The sequence below is a fragment of the Notolabrus celidotus genome, chromosome 5 (assembly GCF_009762535.1).
Source record: "Notolabrus celidotus isolate fNotCel1 chromosome 5, fNotCel1.pri, whole genome shotgun sequence".
NCBI classification, from domain to species: Eukaryota; Metazoa; Chordata; class Actinopteri; order Labriformes; family Labridae; genus Notolabrus; species Notolabrus celidotus.
Genome location: NC_048276.1, coordinates 27,752,720 through 27,772,719, shown reverse-complemented (window position 1 = coordinate 27,772,719; position 20,000 = coordinate 27,752,720). Strand labels below are relative to the sequence as shown.

General features: G+C 39.7%; 2 protein-coding genes across 3 annotated transcripts in view; both read left to right on the top strand.

Annotated features, from left to right (window-relative positions):
* Positions 1-742, top strand: part of LOC117812234 (platelet-derived growth factor receptor beta-like) — a 17,685-nt gene extending 16,943 nt beyond the window's left edge. For both annotated transcript variants that reach the window (XM_034682879.1, XM_034682881.1), the window contains exon 28: positions 360-742. In XM_034682879.1, the coding sequence (XP_034538770.1) occupies positions 360-489 (130 nt within the window). In that variant the 3' untranslated portion in view covers positions 490-742. The remainder of the gene's footprint in view (positions 1-359) is intronic.
* Positions 743-11,946: 11,204 nt separating this feature from the next.
* LOC117812713 (macrophage colony-stimulating factor 1 receptor 2-like) lies at positions 11,947-20,000 on the top strand. Its single transcript, XM_034683620.1, has 11 exons — positions 11,947-11,971; positions 12,143-12,490; positions 12,873-13,175; positions 13,292-13,428; positions 13,614-13,773; positions 14,878-15,259; positions 15,711-15,826; positions 17,125-17,233; positions 17,547-17,716; positions 17,803-17,903; positions 19,939-20,000. The coding sequence occupies exons 1-11, from the start codon at positions 11,947-11,949 to the stop codon at positions 19,972-19,974; spliced, it is 1,887 nt and encodes a 628-aa protein (XP_034539511.1). The 3' UTR covers positions 19,975-20,000.

The window sequence follows — 20,000 nt, the reverse complement described above, 5'->3', positions numbered from 1 at the left end:
ACATCAGGTTTATAAACTGAAATCCTTCAGACTGAGTAAAACTACATTTCCCACAGTGCAGCTATCATTTGGTCATATGTCTCAGCGGCCATCTTTTTTTAGTATTTTGTATTTGGAGGCAGAATGAAAATGTTTAAATAACAGAGTTTGAGACACTGATAGAGGAACAGGAAGTAATCCTTAACCATACAAGTTTATTTAATTTACATGAAGACATGGAGCCCCCTGGTGGCTGTCTGTGGTATCCCAGGTTCAACTGTAGTTCTGACTCAAACATTTTGTCTATCAATATTTTATCAAACAAACAAACAATTAAACAAACAAACAAACAAACAAACAAACATGTTGATTTTCATCAGCCCTCAGATGTCACAGTCCAAGGATGCGACTGGAGCACAAGACATGACATCATCAGAGGACAAAGAGGAAGTTCAGGAGTGTCCTGCCTCCTCCTGCAGACCCAATGAAGAGGAGGAGAGCTGTCTGTAAAGGCTCTGCTTCCTTAAAGTCAGAGCGGACGGTTAATTTAACGCACAGTCTTCCTGCCAGGCAGAGCGAAGGGTTAATTTAACCAACTGTCCTCCTGTCAGGCATAGCAGATGGTAAAATTAACCCACAGTCGTCCAGTTAGGCAGAACAGAGGGCCGTATTACCCAGAACTTTGGCTGTCAGGCTGCTGCAGGACAGAGTTGAACATGTTTACATTGATCAGAATTAAAGGGACAGAGTCGTGTTTATGGAACAGCAGCTCTGATTCTTATTCACCCTTTATCATATCCAGCTTGATCTTTTTCATTATGCTTTTATTTTGAAGCTTCTCTGTATATCAGTTATTATAAAAGTTTTATATCCGATGTTAAAGTTTATATTTGCTCTGTGTTTATTCAAACTGCTTTTAGACAATCCGTTCCAGTCAGGACTGAACCTCTTTACAATAATAAACATCTGAATATTATCCACCTCAGTGTTTAAATTCCGACACCATACAGGTGAGCTGGGAGCAGATGAGGCCCTCTGTTTTCCACAAGACCATGGAGAATTTAGTTAACACAGTGTGAGCTGGTTTTCATTTTTTCACAACTCCGTACCTTTCCCAAAACAAATCAGAAATATAGCAACACAGTGGCATCAACACACAACAGCATAAAAAGCAACACACAACAGCAACACAATGACAACAATTTATAAAAAGAAAAAAAAACAATTGGAGCAACATAAAGATATTTAAAGTCTTTAGGCTTCACACGAAACATGTTGTTTCTCACTGTGAAGATAAATCAGATGAAGATATTCATCTCCTACACCAACCAGAACCAGCTACAGAGTCTCACTGTCACCTCGTCTCTGTAGTTCAGCATCCAACCCCACAACTGCATCGCGACATACAATGCTGAGATGGGCACGAGGCTATTTTCTTTAAATCCAGGATCAAAGTGATCTGTCAGATTATTCTCGGTTTACATTAGATTATATGTTAAAAGTCTGTCTCTGTTCAGATTATTGTCAGATTGAATCAGATTACGTGTTTACAGTCTGTCGGTCAGATTATTTGTATTTCATATTTAATGTTTTTGAGCTTGATGATCCTGGTTCAGATCAGATTATGGTTTGTTTTATCTTTCCTGCTGCACCCCCAGGGGGTGCTATTTAGCTCATTGCTGGCCCATTGGACCCCACCCCACTGTTAGCCTGGCCCCGCCTCCCTCAGTGTGCTTCCTGTTTGAATGTGGAACTAGAAAAAAAGTGCTGAATGTGAAAAAAGGGTTTCATAAGACTAAGTCAAAAAAGCCTTCTTCCTCTTTCTCTTTAAAAACATTCATTTTGTTTTGACTTGATTTATTAAAGCTGTTCCTACAACCAGGGTTTTATAGTGTAACTGAAGTACACACCCTGTGTTTCACAGTGTTTTTCATTCATTCAATTCATTTATTATAACACTGAATTACTCTCTGTGTTCAGGTACAGTCCTTGTCTCTGCAGTGTGTGATGTGTGTGTCAACTTCAGGATAAAACCTTCCCTTATACCATCAGATTGTACTACTTCTTCAGAGGAATGAATGGTAAATGGTAAATAAACTAGACCGTAAACAGATGTTACTGTGATTAGATGACAGTAAACAGATGATACTGTGATTTAATGACAGTAAACAGATGATACTGTGATTAGATGACAGTAAACAGATAATACTGTGATTTAATGACCATATTCAGATGATACTGTGATTAAATGACAGTAAACAGATGATACTGTGATTTAATGACAGTAAACAGATGATACTGGGATTAAATGACAATATTCAGATGTTACTGTGATTTAATGACAGTAAACAGATAATACTGGGATTTAATGACAATTAACAGATGTTATAGTGATTTAATAACAATAAAAATGATACTGTGATTTAATGACAGCAAACAGATGTTACTGTGATTTAATGACAGTAAACAGATGATACTGTGATTAAATGCCAGTAAACAGCCAACAAGGAAGCTGTAATAAATACACAAGAATGCTAATTTGTAACAAGGTTGATAGAGTTTATGGTCTAGGCTTAAACTCAGCATACATTTGGAGACTACCAATGTGAAATTATTCTGGCTTTAAATCAAATAACAACAGAGGCAGAATAATGAAAAATAATAACCAATATGCTCCAGTGTGTAAATCAGTGTGAGGAAGAATGTTGGCTGCTTCACTTTCATGTAGCTCAAAGTTCTCCCTGGCACTTACAGACATCACATTCACCTAAGGCCTCTTTTTTATGCACCTCCTTTTCTGTCTCTGTCTTCACACAGCTTTTACCTCAGGTTACTTCATGTTATATCTGCCCTGTGTCACATTACCTGATGGGCACAGCTTTAAGGAGTAGCTCAGTTACTGCTCAGACAGTGAGATGGTCTGGAAGCAGAGGAGGCTCATTGCAGAAAAATAGTAATATTCTTTCAGATGTGTCAGAACTGAGGTGCAGAGCCTATTTCAGACTGAATGAGGGTAAACAATGTCAGTTTTTTAAAAGAAGGATAACATTGAAACAAAGAATAAAACCTCAGCAGTTCAGAAACATGAAGAGCAGCTTGAGTTTTTCTGCTGAATCAGCCTGTTTTCTATGTGGCACAGCTGGGCATAGGGAGCTATTAGTCTGTGTGGGATGAGGGGGCGGGGTCAGCTGACTAGGTGGGGTCTTTTGTGGGTGGAGCCTATCATCTTTTAGTCTGCAGGAAGTTTGCTCTCCTTCAGTCTGACAGAGAGAGACAAAGATGAAAGTGTGCTGTCTGCTGCTGTCGATCGCCCTCAGCTGCTCCGCTACAGGTCAGTCAGCTGGTTATTAACTATCTGTTTATCTTCACTAACTAGTTATTCATCTGCTTTAAGTATGAACTAACTGCAATGAAACATGTGAATACCTGTGTGGTGAGAGGTTCATCAAGAATTACATCTTTTTTAAATCAGGATATGAAGGAAAATGAAAATAATTTAGAATAAGAGACTCGGAATTAATGCATGGTTAATAATTAAATGTCACTTAAAGTGTGTTAACATTATCATGAAACTCATATTCATGATAATATTTCATTTTCATGAATGTTAATTACAGGTGCTTGTGTTCACAGTTTATGTTTAAAAAAAAAGGTTTGAAACAAAATTTAAAAAAATAGAAAATGAAATAATAAATGTAAGAATCAAAAAACAAAAAACCTAAAAAACAAAATAATAAATTAAAGAACCAGATATTAACAAAATTATTATTAAACTGATAACAGACAGATAAAAAATATTATTATGATAATTATTAGTTTATAAAATAATTCACCATCAATTACTAACAGTTTATTAACTAAAAATCATAAACTGTAAATCAATATGTAACAGCTTGTAATGGACTTTATTGTTTACTATACATTTGTTGGAAAAAATCATGAAGAGTTGTCTGTTAACTGTAAATCATTATTCATAAAATGTTAAACATAATGTATAATGTAAATTAACAAAAAGTGATCATCCGCAGTTTACAAAAAGTTATTAACTTATGTTTATTGATGTTCATGAATATCTAATTACGAACATTATGTTTAAACGTCTTATTGTTTATTCAAAAGTTTTTTTTTGGTTGATAAACAAAATTCATTTTAATTCCAGAATCAGAACTTAATCAATGAACAGTTTTTAACAGTAACTTTGTTTCATTTGTAAAGTTATTTAAAGTAACTATGTTTTGCTGTTAACAGTTATTTATTGTTAATTCATTTGTTTGTAAACAGTTATTTACTGGACTTTATTTTAGGTCATTTCAGTCAAAGTTTTTCGTTTATCAAGATTACATAAACATTTTTTTTTTAAAAACACCCAAGAAAGAGACAGAGACAAAACAACAACAACAACAACAACAACAACAACAACAACAACAGGCTGCTATGTGGTCATTAGTGGTGAAAGAAGAAAAAAAAGTATTATAGGATGGTTTTAGTCATGTAAACATGTTGCTGTGGTAACTTGTTGCTGTACCTCCCCACCGAGTTTTTCACAGAGAAGAAGAAGTGAGACAAGGAAGTGCAGATCCTTACACACACACAAACACACACACACACACACACACGCACACACGCACACGCACACGCAGGCACACACACAGGCACACACACACACACACACACACACACACACACACACACACACACACACACACACACACACACACACACACACACATCCCAGTTTGTGTGTGTGGTTTCTGGATGAAAATGTGTTTCCTGACTTTCTAAGATTTCATCACATCCACCACCCAACACACCCACACACACACACACACACACACACACACACACACACACACACACACACACAAAAGAAGATCAGTCGGATCAAGTGGGGTGCTCACTGCAAGGTAATCGAGCTGCTTTAGATTCCCCCTTTCAGAAGAAAGTCCTTAGGGGGTATACTACGAAGCGAGTTCAACATATCCCATATATATTTTCTTGATCCGGCTTCACCGAACGTGACAAAGGAGATCACACTAATCTGTCACACGAAGCTGGTTATCAGCATGTTGAGTCAATCCAGAATTACCCTGAGCGCATTCACATGAAGTGAAGTGTGGCAGTCTGCCGTCAGCACATCCACATATTTTTCAAACACTGCACTGATATTAGAAAAATATAAAGTTAAACACATCACCCAGACTAAGATCAACACAGATGAGTTTAAAACATGAAAGAAGAACTGAGAGATAAGACAAAAACACAGTTTGAATACGCAAATTACGTCTTATTTCCCTTCATCTAGTGCAGATAGATCTGACTATAATAACTCTGTTTATTCCCTGACAGTGATCTCTCTCTCTGATTTAATCATGTCTCATATGTGACAGTTTTAGACGTAATATTTCACCTGCAGCCCTGACGGTATGAAACTGAGCGCTGTGGAGAAATAAAAATGAGAACATGATTCAAAGTGATAACCAGCAGTTTATATTTAATACAGTTGTCCCACAACAACTTCATCTGAATAGCTTATTTTAGACTCTGTTTAAGTATGATGTCAGGAAAGATAATAAATAACTGTCATCAGTATTTTATATATAAAATCATACAGGTAGACAAAGTGTGCTGGCTATCTCTCTCCCCTCATGATCAGCTCACAGAGCTCCGTGATGGAGCGAGCTGATTGGTCAGTGGGTGGAGTTTTCTCAAAACTGATCTCTGATCCTGAACATAACCTGCCCTGGAGCAGGTTAGGTGTTCAGCATGAGTAACCATGGTGATCTACCCAGGTAAAACGGGAGCCCCGTCGTGGCACTGGAAATCTAGAGTTAACCCTGAAGTTACCTCGATTACAAAAATCCGGCTTTGTAGTATACCCCTCTGATCTGGGTTGCAGCAGCCCCTGTAGAACTGAACCTGGACCCCCCTGTGCCCCCCCCTCCACACCAAACAAATATTATAAAACAAAAAAAGCTTTGGTATCGCGCAGATGTTACAGGGAACACATGCGTGTGGCACTTGGTTCCAGTCCCTTAGAGCGCTAAGGGACTCATGTTGAGTGTAAACAGCCAAACAGCTGCTGTCAGTCTGCATTTTGATATACTACACAGTAGTATATATGTCTAGTATATAGGATGCACTGATGTTTTGCCAGTTTGTTCTCAGCTGGTCCTCTCTCTTCTCAGTCTCTTTTGTCAGGGTTGAATGTGTCCCTCTGACAACACCCTTGGCCCCAGCCTGGCCCCCCCAGTAAAATTGGTCTAGAACCGCCACTGGCTCTATTTCCAAAGAGCGGATCATTTGAAGGATGAGGAGAGGCAGAGTTTTACCAGCTGCTGTGTCGACAACACGCTCTCCACGTTAGATTACATGAATCAAATATGTACGATGACTCTGATCTCAACTCTCACTTTGGTTTCCCACAAACAGAGATAGTTACAATCTGCACAATATTAGAATACGGTTATAGTAACGTACTGTAGTATTGTAGTTCACGATTTCACCTCTCGATGTCACTGTTGTTTCTTTAAACTTTAGATTGATTATCAACATATCAAAATGCTTTGTCACATTTAACTTCCATGTTACTGTTTGTCGATTAAGAGTTACCAAAGTTATGATTAGCTGTTAGCTTGTTTAAAGGCAATGTGGCTAACGTTAAGTTAGCACCTAAACACTGCATTGAAAATAAGGCTGTTCACTGATTGGCCAAATTGAATGAACTCGTCATATCTGTTACAATTTTTTTGGTTGGACTTTACGGTCTACTAATGATCTTACGTCTCCGGGGTCACCAATCAACGACACAACTTATGTTACAAACTATCTCATTTCAGTTTAGTACACTTTACATCCTAACTTAAGACACACCTTCAGAAGAGCTGTTGCAACAGGCCACTGATTGATTGATTGATTTCTTTCTTTGTTTAAATATTTATTTGTGTTTGTTTGTTTGTTTGTTTATTTAGGTTTCTCTTGTAAAGGAGATTTTTCATCTCATGGTGTGATTGCACGTAGCCTTATTGCTTACAGATGTGTTTATATTATTGCACAGGGTTAGCATAGATGTATGTTTACATGTTTCAAGTGTGCGGGGACATCAGTATCTGTGTCTGTATTGAGATAGAACACCAGGAGTGGGTCTGGCTCATACAGGAAGTGTTTTTGTATTATAATATTTTTTAGCTTTCCTTAAACAGCGAACACCAAAGATGAGAGCAGACATAATCAATTACAAATGAACATTGGATAAATGAAGTCATTCATGCTGCATTGCTGTCACTGTAACCTGTTGCAGTCTATTTAAATAGCTGTGTGTGTGTGGAGGCTACCTGAAGGGAAACATCTGATGGCTTTATCTCTCACATGGATGAAAACTGAGATACAAGATTTGACCAGTAACCTCAGCAGGATTCATCCGTCAGTGTGTGCATTAGCTCCTCCTGAGACGATGGAATAAAAACAGAGTTTAAACTAACACTGGCTTCTTTAATGGAAGGAAGTTAACACAGACACAGGCTTCATCCTGATGTACAGTTTGAGGAGTATCGGCCAAATTCCCTCGGATCCGTCTCTGATCCGTCACGGCACCGGAGTTGATAGGTATCTATTCTAGTCAATGTTTTAACTCCCACTGGATCCGCTCCGTTGCATTCCGGCTGCGTCTCTGATCCGGCACGTTGGAGCCCTCAGGATCAGATACGCAAGACTTCTGTTTTTGCCAGATGCCGGAGTACAACGTATAAATTTGGACAGAGCAGATTGAGCAGGACAGGAAGTCATGCACCAAAACCAAACTAAAACATTTGGTTAATTTTCAGAATAAAACACTGTTATCATCAGATTGTATTTCGCTTAACTTCAACAACAAACCGTCATGATGAGCAGAGCCAGGTCTGGAGTCAACAGGTCAGAGGTCTTCAGAGGACAATAAAGTCAAAAAGGATAAAGAGAGGAGGAGGATAATCCTTGATTCAATAATTACTGCAGGAAAACTTGGTCAAAAGACTCCAGCTGGCCAGCGGCCCTGCTCCGTGCTGTGTTCTGAAAATGCAACCGGTGGGTGTTGACGGACAAGAGAGAGCACAGAGCCGCACTGTAGCAGATTGGACCAGGACCGAACACGGATCTGGTGGAAGTCCCGGTTGAGGCTTTTACTGCTGAACTATTAATGCCTCCTCCCTCAAAGCCAGACACCGACAGACAGCTACACTGTTCAGCTCGCTGTCTGCGTGTAGAGAGATGAGGGCCACAATATCTGGAGAATAACTTCAATAACGTGGACCAGATGAAAGGACTGTTTTTTTAATGGAGGGCATTAACACATTAAAACGGCAGTCCAGTAGTTTTATTTTGAAGTGTGTTTGCGGAGGTTTGACTGCCATGAAAACACAGCCTCAGTGAGGGAGTCCAGTGAGGAGGGTCATTTTTGGTCCTGTTAGTTTCTGCTTGAACATTAACTTGTGATGAAATATGAAAATGCTTCATGGAGGAACTCTGCCGAGGAAGGAGGAATGTTTGTTTAACGTTCCATTTTACAAAAAGGTTTTTAAATTTAACTAGTTTATGTTCCAGGTTTACTTCTGAACTTTGACTTTATTTCATCCAGGACTGATGAAGCACCCACCAACCACACACACACACACACACACACACACACACACACACACACACACACACACACACACACACACACACAATCTCTAGTTTCACTTCTTGTTCTGATTGTGAAACTCAATGATGAACGTGTTTAACTGTCACATGAAGCTTCACAACAAGTCTGAAGAATTGATTTGATGCAGCCTAATTATTGATCATTGATTTATACCTGATCGATTCATTTCTACACTTTTATCAATCATTCATTGAGGAGAATGAAACTCACTTTAATAAAAAAAAAACGCTTGTGTTGGTCATAGTGTGTGTGTGTGTGTGTGTGTGTGTGTGTGTGTGTGTGTGTGTGTGTGTGTGTGTGTATGTGTATGTGTGAATTCAAGGCTTCAGGGACAGACTATGGAGTCTGTGACTTTTCGCTGGGACTCTTGTCAATCAATAATACAATAATCAACAAAAAAAACATCAAACAAATAAAAACACCATTTAACATAAGCGAGAATAACCATGATTGGACCTTTATTCTGAAAATCACAGGTAGGTGAATTATGTCCGTCTCGTGTCAAAAACTGAAGTTTTGACTTCAGGATCTTCACTACAGGTGATCACCATGATGACAAACCCGTAGCCATGACGATGGGCGCAGCCCAGTTACCTGAGCAGGTCCCCCCTCCTGGGGAGCAGCAGGAGGCCTCATGGAGACAGGAAGTGCGTGACCTGATGAAACAACTGGTCCAGGTCCAGAAAGAGGCTGCCAAAAGCCAGGCCCAGATGGTCCAACTGCTCGACCTGCTAGGAACGCAGGTGAGTCAAGATTAGTGCTTTAAACTGGGTTTAATCTTGGTTTAAACTGTGATTAACCTGTGAATAACCTGAGTTTAACCTGGGGTTTAACCTGAGTTTAAACTGAGTTTGACCTGAACTTTACCTGAGTTTAACCTGAGTGAATCCTGAGTTGAACCTGTGTTTAACCTGGGTTCAACCTGAGTTGAACCTGGGTTCATTGTGGTTTAACCTGGATTTAAAATTGGTTTTGTCTAAGGTTAAGATTAGTAAGGTCTAGTTTAACTTAAATTCACACTATTTTAGTTTGATCTAGCTAGGTTTAGGTTAGATTGGGACTGGTTCAGTGAAACTACTTGAGTTTAGTTTAGTCTAGTCTGTTTTAACCCTACCTGGGGTTGGGTTAGCTTAAGTACCATTCAGGTTTAAGTCAGGTTTAGATTGTGTTTGTTTTAGTTTAGTGAAGTTCAGTAAATCAGAAGTTTAGACTGTGTTCATGTAGTAAGGTTTAGTTCAGCTAGGTCTGTTTTAGGTTAGTTACACAAGTCAAGGTTAGGTTTAGTTTAGAGCAGGTTTGGTTTAGCTAGGTTTATTTAGAGTTAAGTTCAAGTTAGATTGTGTTTCTTGTTGTAGGTTTATTATTGTTCAGTTCAGTTTGGATCATCTATTTAAGTTTTAGTTTTAAGATGTAAGGGGATAGAGATCAACTTTGCTGACCATAGTTTTAGTTTTTTCAACTAGACTAATGTTATCTGGTCTAAAGTAAACTGGTCTTAAGCAACCAGGGGCCGTTTCAGGAAGCAAGTTTAACAAACACAGAGTCTAAATCCAAACTCTAGGTTGACGAACCCTGAGCTGCCAAACTCAGAGTGTTCGGTTTCAGAACAGGTGATAAGAATAATTTCAACTCTGAGTGAAGGTAACCCTAGTGAAGCTTGTGTATAAGGATAAAAAAAGTCCTCCTCAATGGAACACAGATAACATGATTCACCATGGCAACAAGCGAAAAGAAACCTCGATCCTCCTTCTTCTCCCCAGTGGAGTTAGAGATATTAATGACCGCATATGCAGAAAATGAGCATATCGTCTGAAAAAAAAGTAACACAGTGGCAGCAGCAAAAGAGCGAGAGCTTGTGTGGTAGAAAACTGCTGACCGAGTCAATGCGTGAAAAAAGAAACGTCCTGAGTGTTTCACTAATTTAATGGTTCACAAACTTTTTCTCAATAAGTAGAATAAAGTTTGTCTAAAGTTAGCTGATCTTATGTTAACTGGTCTAAGGTTATCTGGCCTTAAATTATCTAGTCCAATCTGTAATATTGAACATATTAAACATGAACTGTTTGGTATTAATAAACTAGTCACATATTCAGTATCTCACCTGGTAGGGTTACTTCTAACCTGAGGTTGTTGTTTCTTCAGGGTTCTCAGCAGATCCAGGATCTGCAGAATCTGGCTCGACATCAGAGTCTGCTGGTGGAGAACCATCAGGCCTTACTGCTGCAGACATCCCGTATAGCCACCCAGCTGCAGGAAGTCATCAAAAAACCTGCCCCGCCCATCACTGATCCCTTCCAATGAGATCCTCTGTCTTCATACAGGCAGCCAATCAGAGCCTCTGCTTTTGTACAGACAGCCAATCATGTTGTTATGATCAGCTAATTAGTTAAAGTGTGAGGTTTGAATCATACTCTGTAGTATATTAATGATCGTTGAAGGTCTGTAGTTTTCTTAACTGCACCTCTGATGTTTGCGTTTCTGAAAATTAATTCTGATATTTGCTTTTTTAACATACAACCGAACAAAAATGAACAGGTGTTATATGTTTACCTGCTGATGACATCACAGCAGCCCATTGGCTGAGCTAACCAACAGTTGAGAGGTTAATGCAACACCTGAGAGATTTTATGGCACACTGATTTGAGCTGATTCTTCGTCTCTGATTTAAATAAAGTCATGCCACATCATCCGTCCAATGAGTTTCTCTGTGTACTTCACATTGGGGGTGGGTACTTTTCCAGGTATGATTGTTACCAGCCATTAGCTTCCAATTATAGCTGTTAGCTATTAGCTGTTGTTACATCACCTTGATGTTATAATGTGACATGCAGCTTGCGGTTCGAGCCTTTGTTGAAGATCTTTATACAGCTCCAGGTTTCAGTAACAGCTGAAACAGATCCTGCTCTCTCTGGCCTTTGTTTACAGAGGAGTTATCAGTGAAGTGGCGAGCACAAACAGCTACATTCAACTCAACTCAACTCAACTCAACTCAACTCAACTCAACTCAACTCCACTGGAATAAACTAAAGTAAAGTCAGCTCAACTAAAATGAACTCAACTCAACTCAAATCAGCGCAACTTGACTCAACTCAACTAGAATAAACTAAAGTAACCTCAACTCAACTAGAATAAACTCAACTCATCTAGAATAAACTCAACTCAATTCAAATGGAATAAATTCCAATAAACTAAAGTCAGCATAACTCAACTCCATTTAGCTCAACTAGAATAAACTAAACTTAACTCGACTCAACTGGAATAAAGTCAACTAAACTTAACTCAGCTTGACTAAAATGAACTCAACTCAACTCAACTCAAGTAAGCTCAGAATGTGAAAACCACAAAAAGCATCATAAGAGGCTTAAAAAACTGCACAGAGGTTTAGATCTTTGAGGACACAATATATACAAACAAGTTATGAGCTTTAAAAAGAGACAGTTTTTTTCATGCAGGACAAAACATCCGCCACTGTTCTGTGACCACACTCAGAATTACATCATCACAAGTGGGCGTGGCCATATGGTTACATCACAGTGACTGTTGTTGAATCTGTTTGGTGTTTGTTGATTTCAGATCCTCCATGGATCCGTCTTAACTCGGATTTTTTGCCAAACCAGACTGAGGTGGTTCTGACAGCCGGCTCCTCCATCAGCCTCAGTTGCCATGGTAATGGCTCAGTCCAGTGGTCCAGCACAGCATTCCGTTTCATGTTCCGCACCCCACAGAACCCGTTGGAGGTGAAGAAGTCTGACATTAGGCACACCGGGACGTACTACTGTGGGTACACCAACCAGAGCCTGGAACACCTGGTCACCTGGATACACCTTTACATAAAAGGTGAGGTAATCTGAAGCCACACCCCCTCTGGAGACAGAGAGCAAAGAGAGTAAGGTGATTCTTTATTTACAAACATCAAGGAGGGACGGTTTCCTCAAACTGAACCCTGAGGAGACAGGAGACATGACCTCATCCTGAGCCCTCGGGGAAATGACACATGTCCTCAAACTGAACCCTGAGTGGACAGGAGACATACTCATCCTGAACTCTGAGGGGACAGGAGACATGTCCTCATCCTGAACCCTGAGAGGACAGGAGACAAGTCCACATCCTGAACCCTGAGGGGACAGGAGAGGCTGAGCTCATGTGGTTATTATCAGAGATTAAATTAAAAACCTGATCATTAATCTGTCCTTTATTACCCATAATCCTCCTTTCTCAGATCCAGCCTTTCCCTCCAGTGTGTTTGTGACTCCGAATAGACGCCCTGATGTCAAAGAGGGACAGGACCTGCTGTTCAGGTGTCTACTGACCGACCCGTCTGTCACCAACCTCACACTCCAATTAGTAGGTGGAGAGGGCAGTGGGCGGAGCCTGCCTGAGGGAATGAATGTAACCTTTGACCCCAGGAGGGGAGCCCTGATACGAGACCTGCGGAGGTCCTTCAACGGACACTACGTTTGTTCAGGTTGGAGGGACGGGTGCCAGTTCAAGTCCAAACAGCTAGACCTGCTGGTGGTTCCCAGTAAGACCTGCCTACCTGTCTGTCTGTCTGTCTGTCTGTCTGTCTGTCTGTCTGTCTGTCCTTTTTACCTCTGCCTGACTCCCTGATCACCTGTCTGACCACATGTCTGTCTGCAGGGCTGCGTCGTCCTCCCTTTCTGTCTCTCTCTCAGTTGAGGTCAACCCGTCTTGGGGGGGAGAAGTTTGAGGTCACCTGCCTGACCAGTAATCCCACCCACTTCTACAATGTTACCTGGACACACCCCCACACAAAGGTCAGAGGTCACACACATACCCTCTCTATCCCTCTCTCTCCCTCTCTCTCTCTCTCTCTCTCTCTCTCTCTCTCTCGCTCACACACACACACACACACACACACACACACACACACACACACACACACACACACACACACACACACACACACACACAAACAAAATAATTGTTCTCTGTGTTTCAGGCTGTGAACGTCAGTTTAACTCATCTCTATAGCAACAGGCTGTACATTAACAGCACTCTGACCGTCTCAACTGTCAGTCAGACTCACACAGGAACATACACCTGTACTGCTGTCAATGAAGCAGGAGTCGTCACGGCAACAACATACCTGAGAGTTCTGGGTGAGAAAAGTTCAAACAACAAAATCAAAGGGAGATAACTGAAAAACATTAAAAACAAGGTTACTACTTTAGAGAGCAAGATACCAAACAAGATAACATCCTGAGAGACTTTAAAAAAAAAAACACAAGATAAAAAGACATTCTAACTTTAGAGAAAATTAAAACTAAGATTGTGACTCAAGAAAACAATCACCTAAGATAAACGATGGAATTAGATCATTGATTGAGAAACAAGTTGCAAAACAAGATAAGAATGGAATAAATTCACACAAGATTTTAGCTCATACAAACAGATCAAAGATGACAATCATTTCAGAGAGCAAGATAGAAGAAAATTATTTTATGACATCAAGATATGAATAAAACATGACTGTGAATATCAAGATAACACCGATAAAATAAAATGAGAAAAGATTATGTTTGAAATCATAATCTACACATACAAGATTAACAATAAAAAAATAATGAATAATAAGATAACCAAATAATTACCTTCACTGATCTGAACAAAATTAAACAGGATAGTATCTTTACAGAATGAGCAGAAACAAGATGATAGCTTTATGGAACAAGATGACAATAAACAACATTATAATAAAGAAAGTAACTATATACAACAAGATAAAAAATTCACAATTTTATAAAACTAGACAACAACTTAATAGAACAAGATAACAACTTTATATATACAAATTTAATAATGGACAACTTAAAGATGACGACTGAGTTAAACAAGGAAAACAAAATAACCTAATAAAACAAGATAAAAACATAACAAAATAAAACAAGATAAGAAGATAACCATGAAGCAAGATAAACAAAACTTCAAATTTATTAAATCTACAAGATTTAAACTTAAGGAAACAAGATACGTGAGAATACAACTGTATGAAGCAAGTATACAGGTGGTATTAATTAGAACACAGCTTTATAAAACAAGATAAATACAATATTTCTGAATAAGAAAGTAACTTTGGAAAACACGATGAAATAATGCTAAACTTGAAAAACAAGATACAACAATGGTAATCTTTCTTGTCTCTGGTTTCGGACAGATGTTCTCTCAGCTTGATGACATCTTCTTTCTCTCCTCTTCCTCTCCAGATCAGGCATACCTGAGGATTTACCTGCAGCCAGTGCAGCAAGCTAAAGCTAACACCAAGGCTAAAGATGTCAATGGAGAACTTGTTGCTAACATTAGCATTATGTCAATGAGGGAGCAAGCAGAGCTAGTGGCTAACATTAGCAACAGTTCTCTGGAACTGAATGGGGAGCTGGTAGCTAACATAAGCTCCAAGCTAATGTATGTGAATGGAGCTAAAATTAGCAGTAGCAGAAAGGTGGAGGTATATGAAGATCTAGATGTGCTGCTAACCTTTGTAACTGAGGCATATCCTCCAATCAGAGATCACAGGTGGATGACACCAACACATTTGAACAGGAACAACACAGTGCACGAGGAGAGCTACTGGACTTACGATACCAGGTGAGCACGCTAATTGCTACAGATAAGGTGGAATAGTTGTTTAGGTGGTATGGTCGTTACAGTGGTAAAGATGTTATGGTAGTATAGTTGTTACGGTGGTATGGTTGTTACGGTGGTATGGTATGGTTGTTACGGTGGTATGGTTGTTACGGTGGTATGGTTATTACGGTGGTATGGTTGATAGGTGGTATGGTATGGTTGTTACGGTGTAATGGTTGTTACGGTGGTATGGTTGTTACGGTGGTATGGTTGTTACGGTGGTATGGTTGTTACGGTGGTATGGCATGGTTGTTGCGGTGGTATGGTTGTTACGGTGGTATGGTTGTTAAGGTGGTATGGTTGTTACGGTAGTATGGTTGTTACGGTGGTATGGTTGATAGGTGGTATGGTTGTTATGGTGGTATGGTTGTTACGGTGTTAATGTTTGTTACGTTGGTATTTCTACCTGCAGATCAGGGGGGAGCCTGTTGCTGCGGCGGGTTCGTCCTGAGGATCGAGGTCGATACACGTTTTATTTTTCCAACTCGTTATTTAATGGATCACAGCACATCGACCTCCGAATATACAGTAAGAAACCATTCCTTCTTGTTGTATTCTTCCTCTCTTCTTCTTCTTCTTCTTCTTCTTCTTCTTCTTCTTCTTCCTCCCCTCTCCTTCTCCTCATCTGTGGTTTTGTAGCTTTAGCATGATTTGTCTAATGGCTTGTGTGAAGCACTTTGAATTGCATAATAGTAATACTAACTGAGCCATTACCATACATGATTAGCTGGATTGAGAGGGGAGGTCCTCACTGTTTTATTTAAGATTAATTAATGACAGATGAGGAACATTTCACTGTTTAGAACCAGCTCACTTCCTGCAGCGAGCAAGCACAAAGCAGCTTGATCAGACTTTTAACACTCTGTCGAGCAGCCTGTTTGTGCAGTTTGAGCCTTAGACTGATGTAACCCGTGATTATCTTGATAACATGTCAGTGACATTAACAGACTTTAAGCACAGATATGGTATTTTCAGCTCATCCAGAGGTGAACAGATGTTCAGAACCCTGAACAGTTTGAGCAAACAACTCTTATAAACACATCAAACACATCTGAAGTTTGTCCACCACCGTTTGTGGTGACATGAAACATCTGTGGTATAGTTTACCGTCCCCACACTTCACCAGAGGATCAGCTGTCCCTTCATTAGTTTTATTGGGACTCTCTTTGTAACCAGACTTGGGACACGTCCTGTTGACCTGTTAATTAATTATTATTTTTTAATATATATTCTAATTTTCCTTTTCTTTTCTGTCTTATTATATTTGTCATTTTAATTGTGTTCTTTTATGCTTGTCTGAATGTTACCAATGCTTTTAATCTTTTAATGTAAAGCACATTGAGTTGCCCTCGTGTATGAAATGCGCTATACAAATAAAGTTGCCTTGCCTTGCCTTGCCTTGCCTAATGAAGGAAGTGGACGGCTGCTCTCTGAGAGGAGTTTCAGACAGCAAAGCAGAGTTCATGACGGTCAGGTCCGACGGCCAACTGAGCTCAGTGCTGCCCTCTGGTGTACAACAGAATCGATAATTTACTGTAGGCAGACAGAAATCTATTCACAAAGATTTTTTTTCTCTGAACTTTTGTTTTGATTCAACACATCTTCTTCTCTTGTTCTTTTAATTGTTTTTCTTTTGTTCCTCTTCTTCCTCTCAGTCCTCAGCTTTCTTTTAAACTTGTATTTTATAAACTTCCTGTCAGAGCTCCTTAAGGTTTTCCTGCTGCTCATCCTAAAGTCAGTTGTCCTGGATGATGTATCACTGATGTTCCTGAATCTGTGATTGTTCTCTTCTTTTATAATTAAGTTTAAAATAACAAATCTCTCAGGTTCTCCAAGGGTTGTTGTGCATCAGGAGAACGACTCTTCAGTCTGCAGCGGCTCTGGATATCCATTACCCACAATCCTCTGGTACACCTGCCCCGGGCTGCAGGACACGTAAGTACCCATCTCGAGTACACATGAACAATTTGTCCTGAAGGTGGTGCTAAGGTGTTGTTAACAGACTGATGGTCAGGGAGTTAAATCTGATCACTGATTGGACGTAAAGCGATGGAACACCTGCAGATTTTTCTCTTTCTATCACACATCAATCATCACACACCTCCACCTGTTTCCTGAAACCTGTTCATTGTTTACGTTTTGATTCACCACTTTTATGACAGGCTGAAACACCTGACCATGAAAAACCACAACTATCTATCAAACAATCAGAGAGGACCAAACACTGAATCACCTTTACCTGCTGCAGGTGTGGAGACATCTCCACCTATCAGGTTCCTCCATCAGATGTGACCTCACAGGAGGAGGAGGAGCAGGTGAGGACACACTTGTCCCTGCCTCCGTCTCCTGCTGATGATGTCACTGTGGAGTGTGTTGCCTACAACCAGGAGGGCATGTCTCGTCAGGTGTTCATGGCTCGTAAGTTTCAAACTTTTATAAAGTTATGAATTTATAAAAACCTGGTCCTGGTTTCAGAGGTTTACCTGTATTTCTGTTCTCTGCAGGACGACCTCACCTGTTAATGTCTCCTATTCTGATTGGAGCTCTGAGCGCAGCTGCTGTCCTCCTCCTGCTCCTATTGGTCGTCTTCTACAAGTTGAGACAGGTGTGTTCCTCCAGTGTTTGTTTTTAGAAGGATGATATGTAAACAAACGTAACATACCACAGCGTGTTCAACAAACCTGATTCATCTTTACTTATGTACATACAGGTCGACGATAACTCTGTATGTAGATGACTCTGTATGTAGATGACTCTGTGTGTAGATGACTGTATGTAGATGACTGTATGTAGATGACTCTGTGTGTAGATGACTCTGTATGCAGATGACTGTGTGTAGATGACTGTATGTAGATGACTCTGTGTGTAGATGACTCTGTATGCAGATGACTGTGTGTAGATGACTGTATGTAGATGACTCTGTGTGTAGATGACTGTATGTAGATGACTCTGTATGTAGATGACTCTGTTTGTAGATGACTCTGTATGTAGATGACTGTATGAAGATGACTCTGTTTGTAAATGACTCTGTATTTAGGTGACTCTGTATTTAGAGGACTCTGTATGTCGATGACTCTGCAATGACTCTGTATGTAGATGACTCTGCATGTAGATGACTCTGCATGTAGATGACACTGTTTGTAGATGACTCTGTTTGTAGATGACTTTGTATGTAGATGACTGTATGTAGATGACTGTTTGTAAATTACTCTGTATGTAGATGACTCTGTATGTAGATGACACTGTTTGTAGATGAATCTGTTTGTAGATGACTCTGTATGTAGATGACTCTGTATGTAGATGACTCTGTATGTAGATGACTGTATGTAGATGACTGTATGCAGATGACTGTGTGTAGATGACTGTATGTAGATGACTCTGTGTGTAGATGACTGTATGTAGATGACTCTGTATGTAGATGACTCTGTATGTAGATGACTGTATGTAGATGACTGTATGTAGATGACTGTATGTAGATGACTGTATGTAGATGACTCTGTATGTAGATGACTCTGTATGTAGATGACTCTGTATGTAGATGACTCTGTATGTAGATGACTGTATGTAGATGACTGTATGCAGATGACTGTGTGTAGATGACTGTATGTTGATGACTCTGTGTGTAGATGACTGTATGTAGATAACTCTGTATGCAGATGACTGTATGTAGATGACTTTGTATACAGATGACTGTATGTAGAGGACTGTATGTAGATGACTGTATGTAGATGACTCTGTATGTAGATGACTCTGTATGTAGATGACTCTGTATGCAGATGACTGTATGTAGATGACTTTGTATACAGATGACTGTATGTAGATGACTTTGTATACAGATGACTGTATGTAGAGGACTGTATGTAGATGATTGTATGTAGATGACTCTGTATGTAGATGACTCTGTTTGTAGATGACTCTGTATGTAGATGACTGTATGAAGATGACTCTGTTTGTAAATGACTCTGTATTTAGGTGACTCTGTATTTAGAGGACTCTGTATGTCGATGACTCTGCAATGACTCTGTATGTAGATGACTCTGCATGTAGATGACTCTGCATGTAGATGACACTGTTTGTAGATGACTCTGTTTGTAGATGACTTTGTATGTAGATGACTGTATGTAGATGACTCTGTTTGTAAATTACTCTGTATGTAGATGACTCTGTATGTAGATGACACTGTTTGTAGATGACTCTATTTGTAGATGACTCTGTATGTAGATGACTCTGTATGTAGATGACTCTGTATGTAGATGACTCTGTATGTAGATGACACTGTTTGTAGATGACTCTGTATGTAGATGACTCTGTATGTAGATGACTCTGTATGTAGATGACTCTGTATGTAGATGACTCTGTATGTAGATGACACTGTTTGTAGATGACTCTGTATGTAGATGACTCTGTATGTAGATGACTCTGTATGTCGATAACTCTGCAATGACTCTGTATGTAGATGACTCTGTATGTAGATGACTCTGTATGCAGGTAGATACAGAGTCATCTCTAACAAAGTTTTCTGCATACAGTGAAACCTGCACCTGGATTAGCCAACAGCAGACACTGATAATACAACCAGTACTATATCACTGAATAATCTGTGCCATCATGTATGTTTCTTCTTCTTCTTCTTCTGTCAGAAACCGAGGGTACGAGATTCGCTGGAAGATCATTGAGAGCACAGACGGAAACAACTACACCT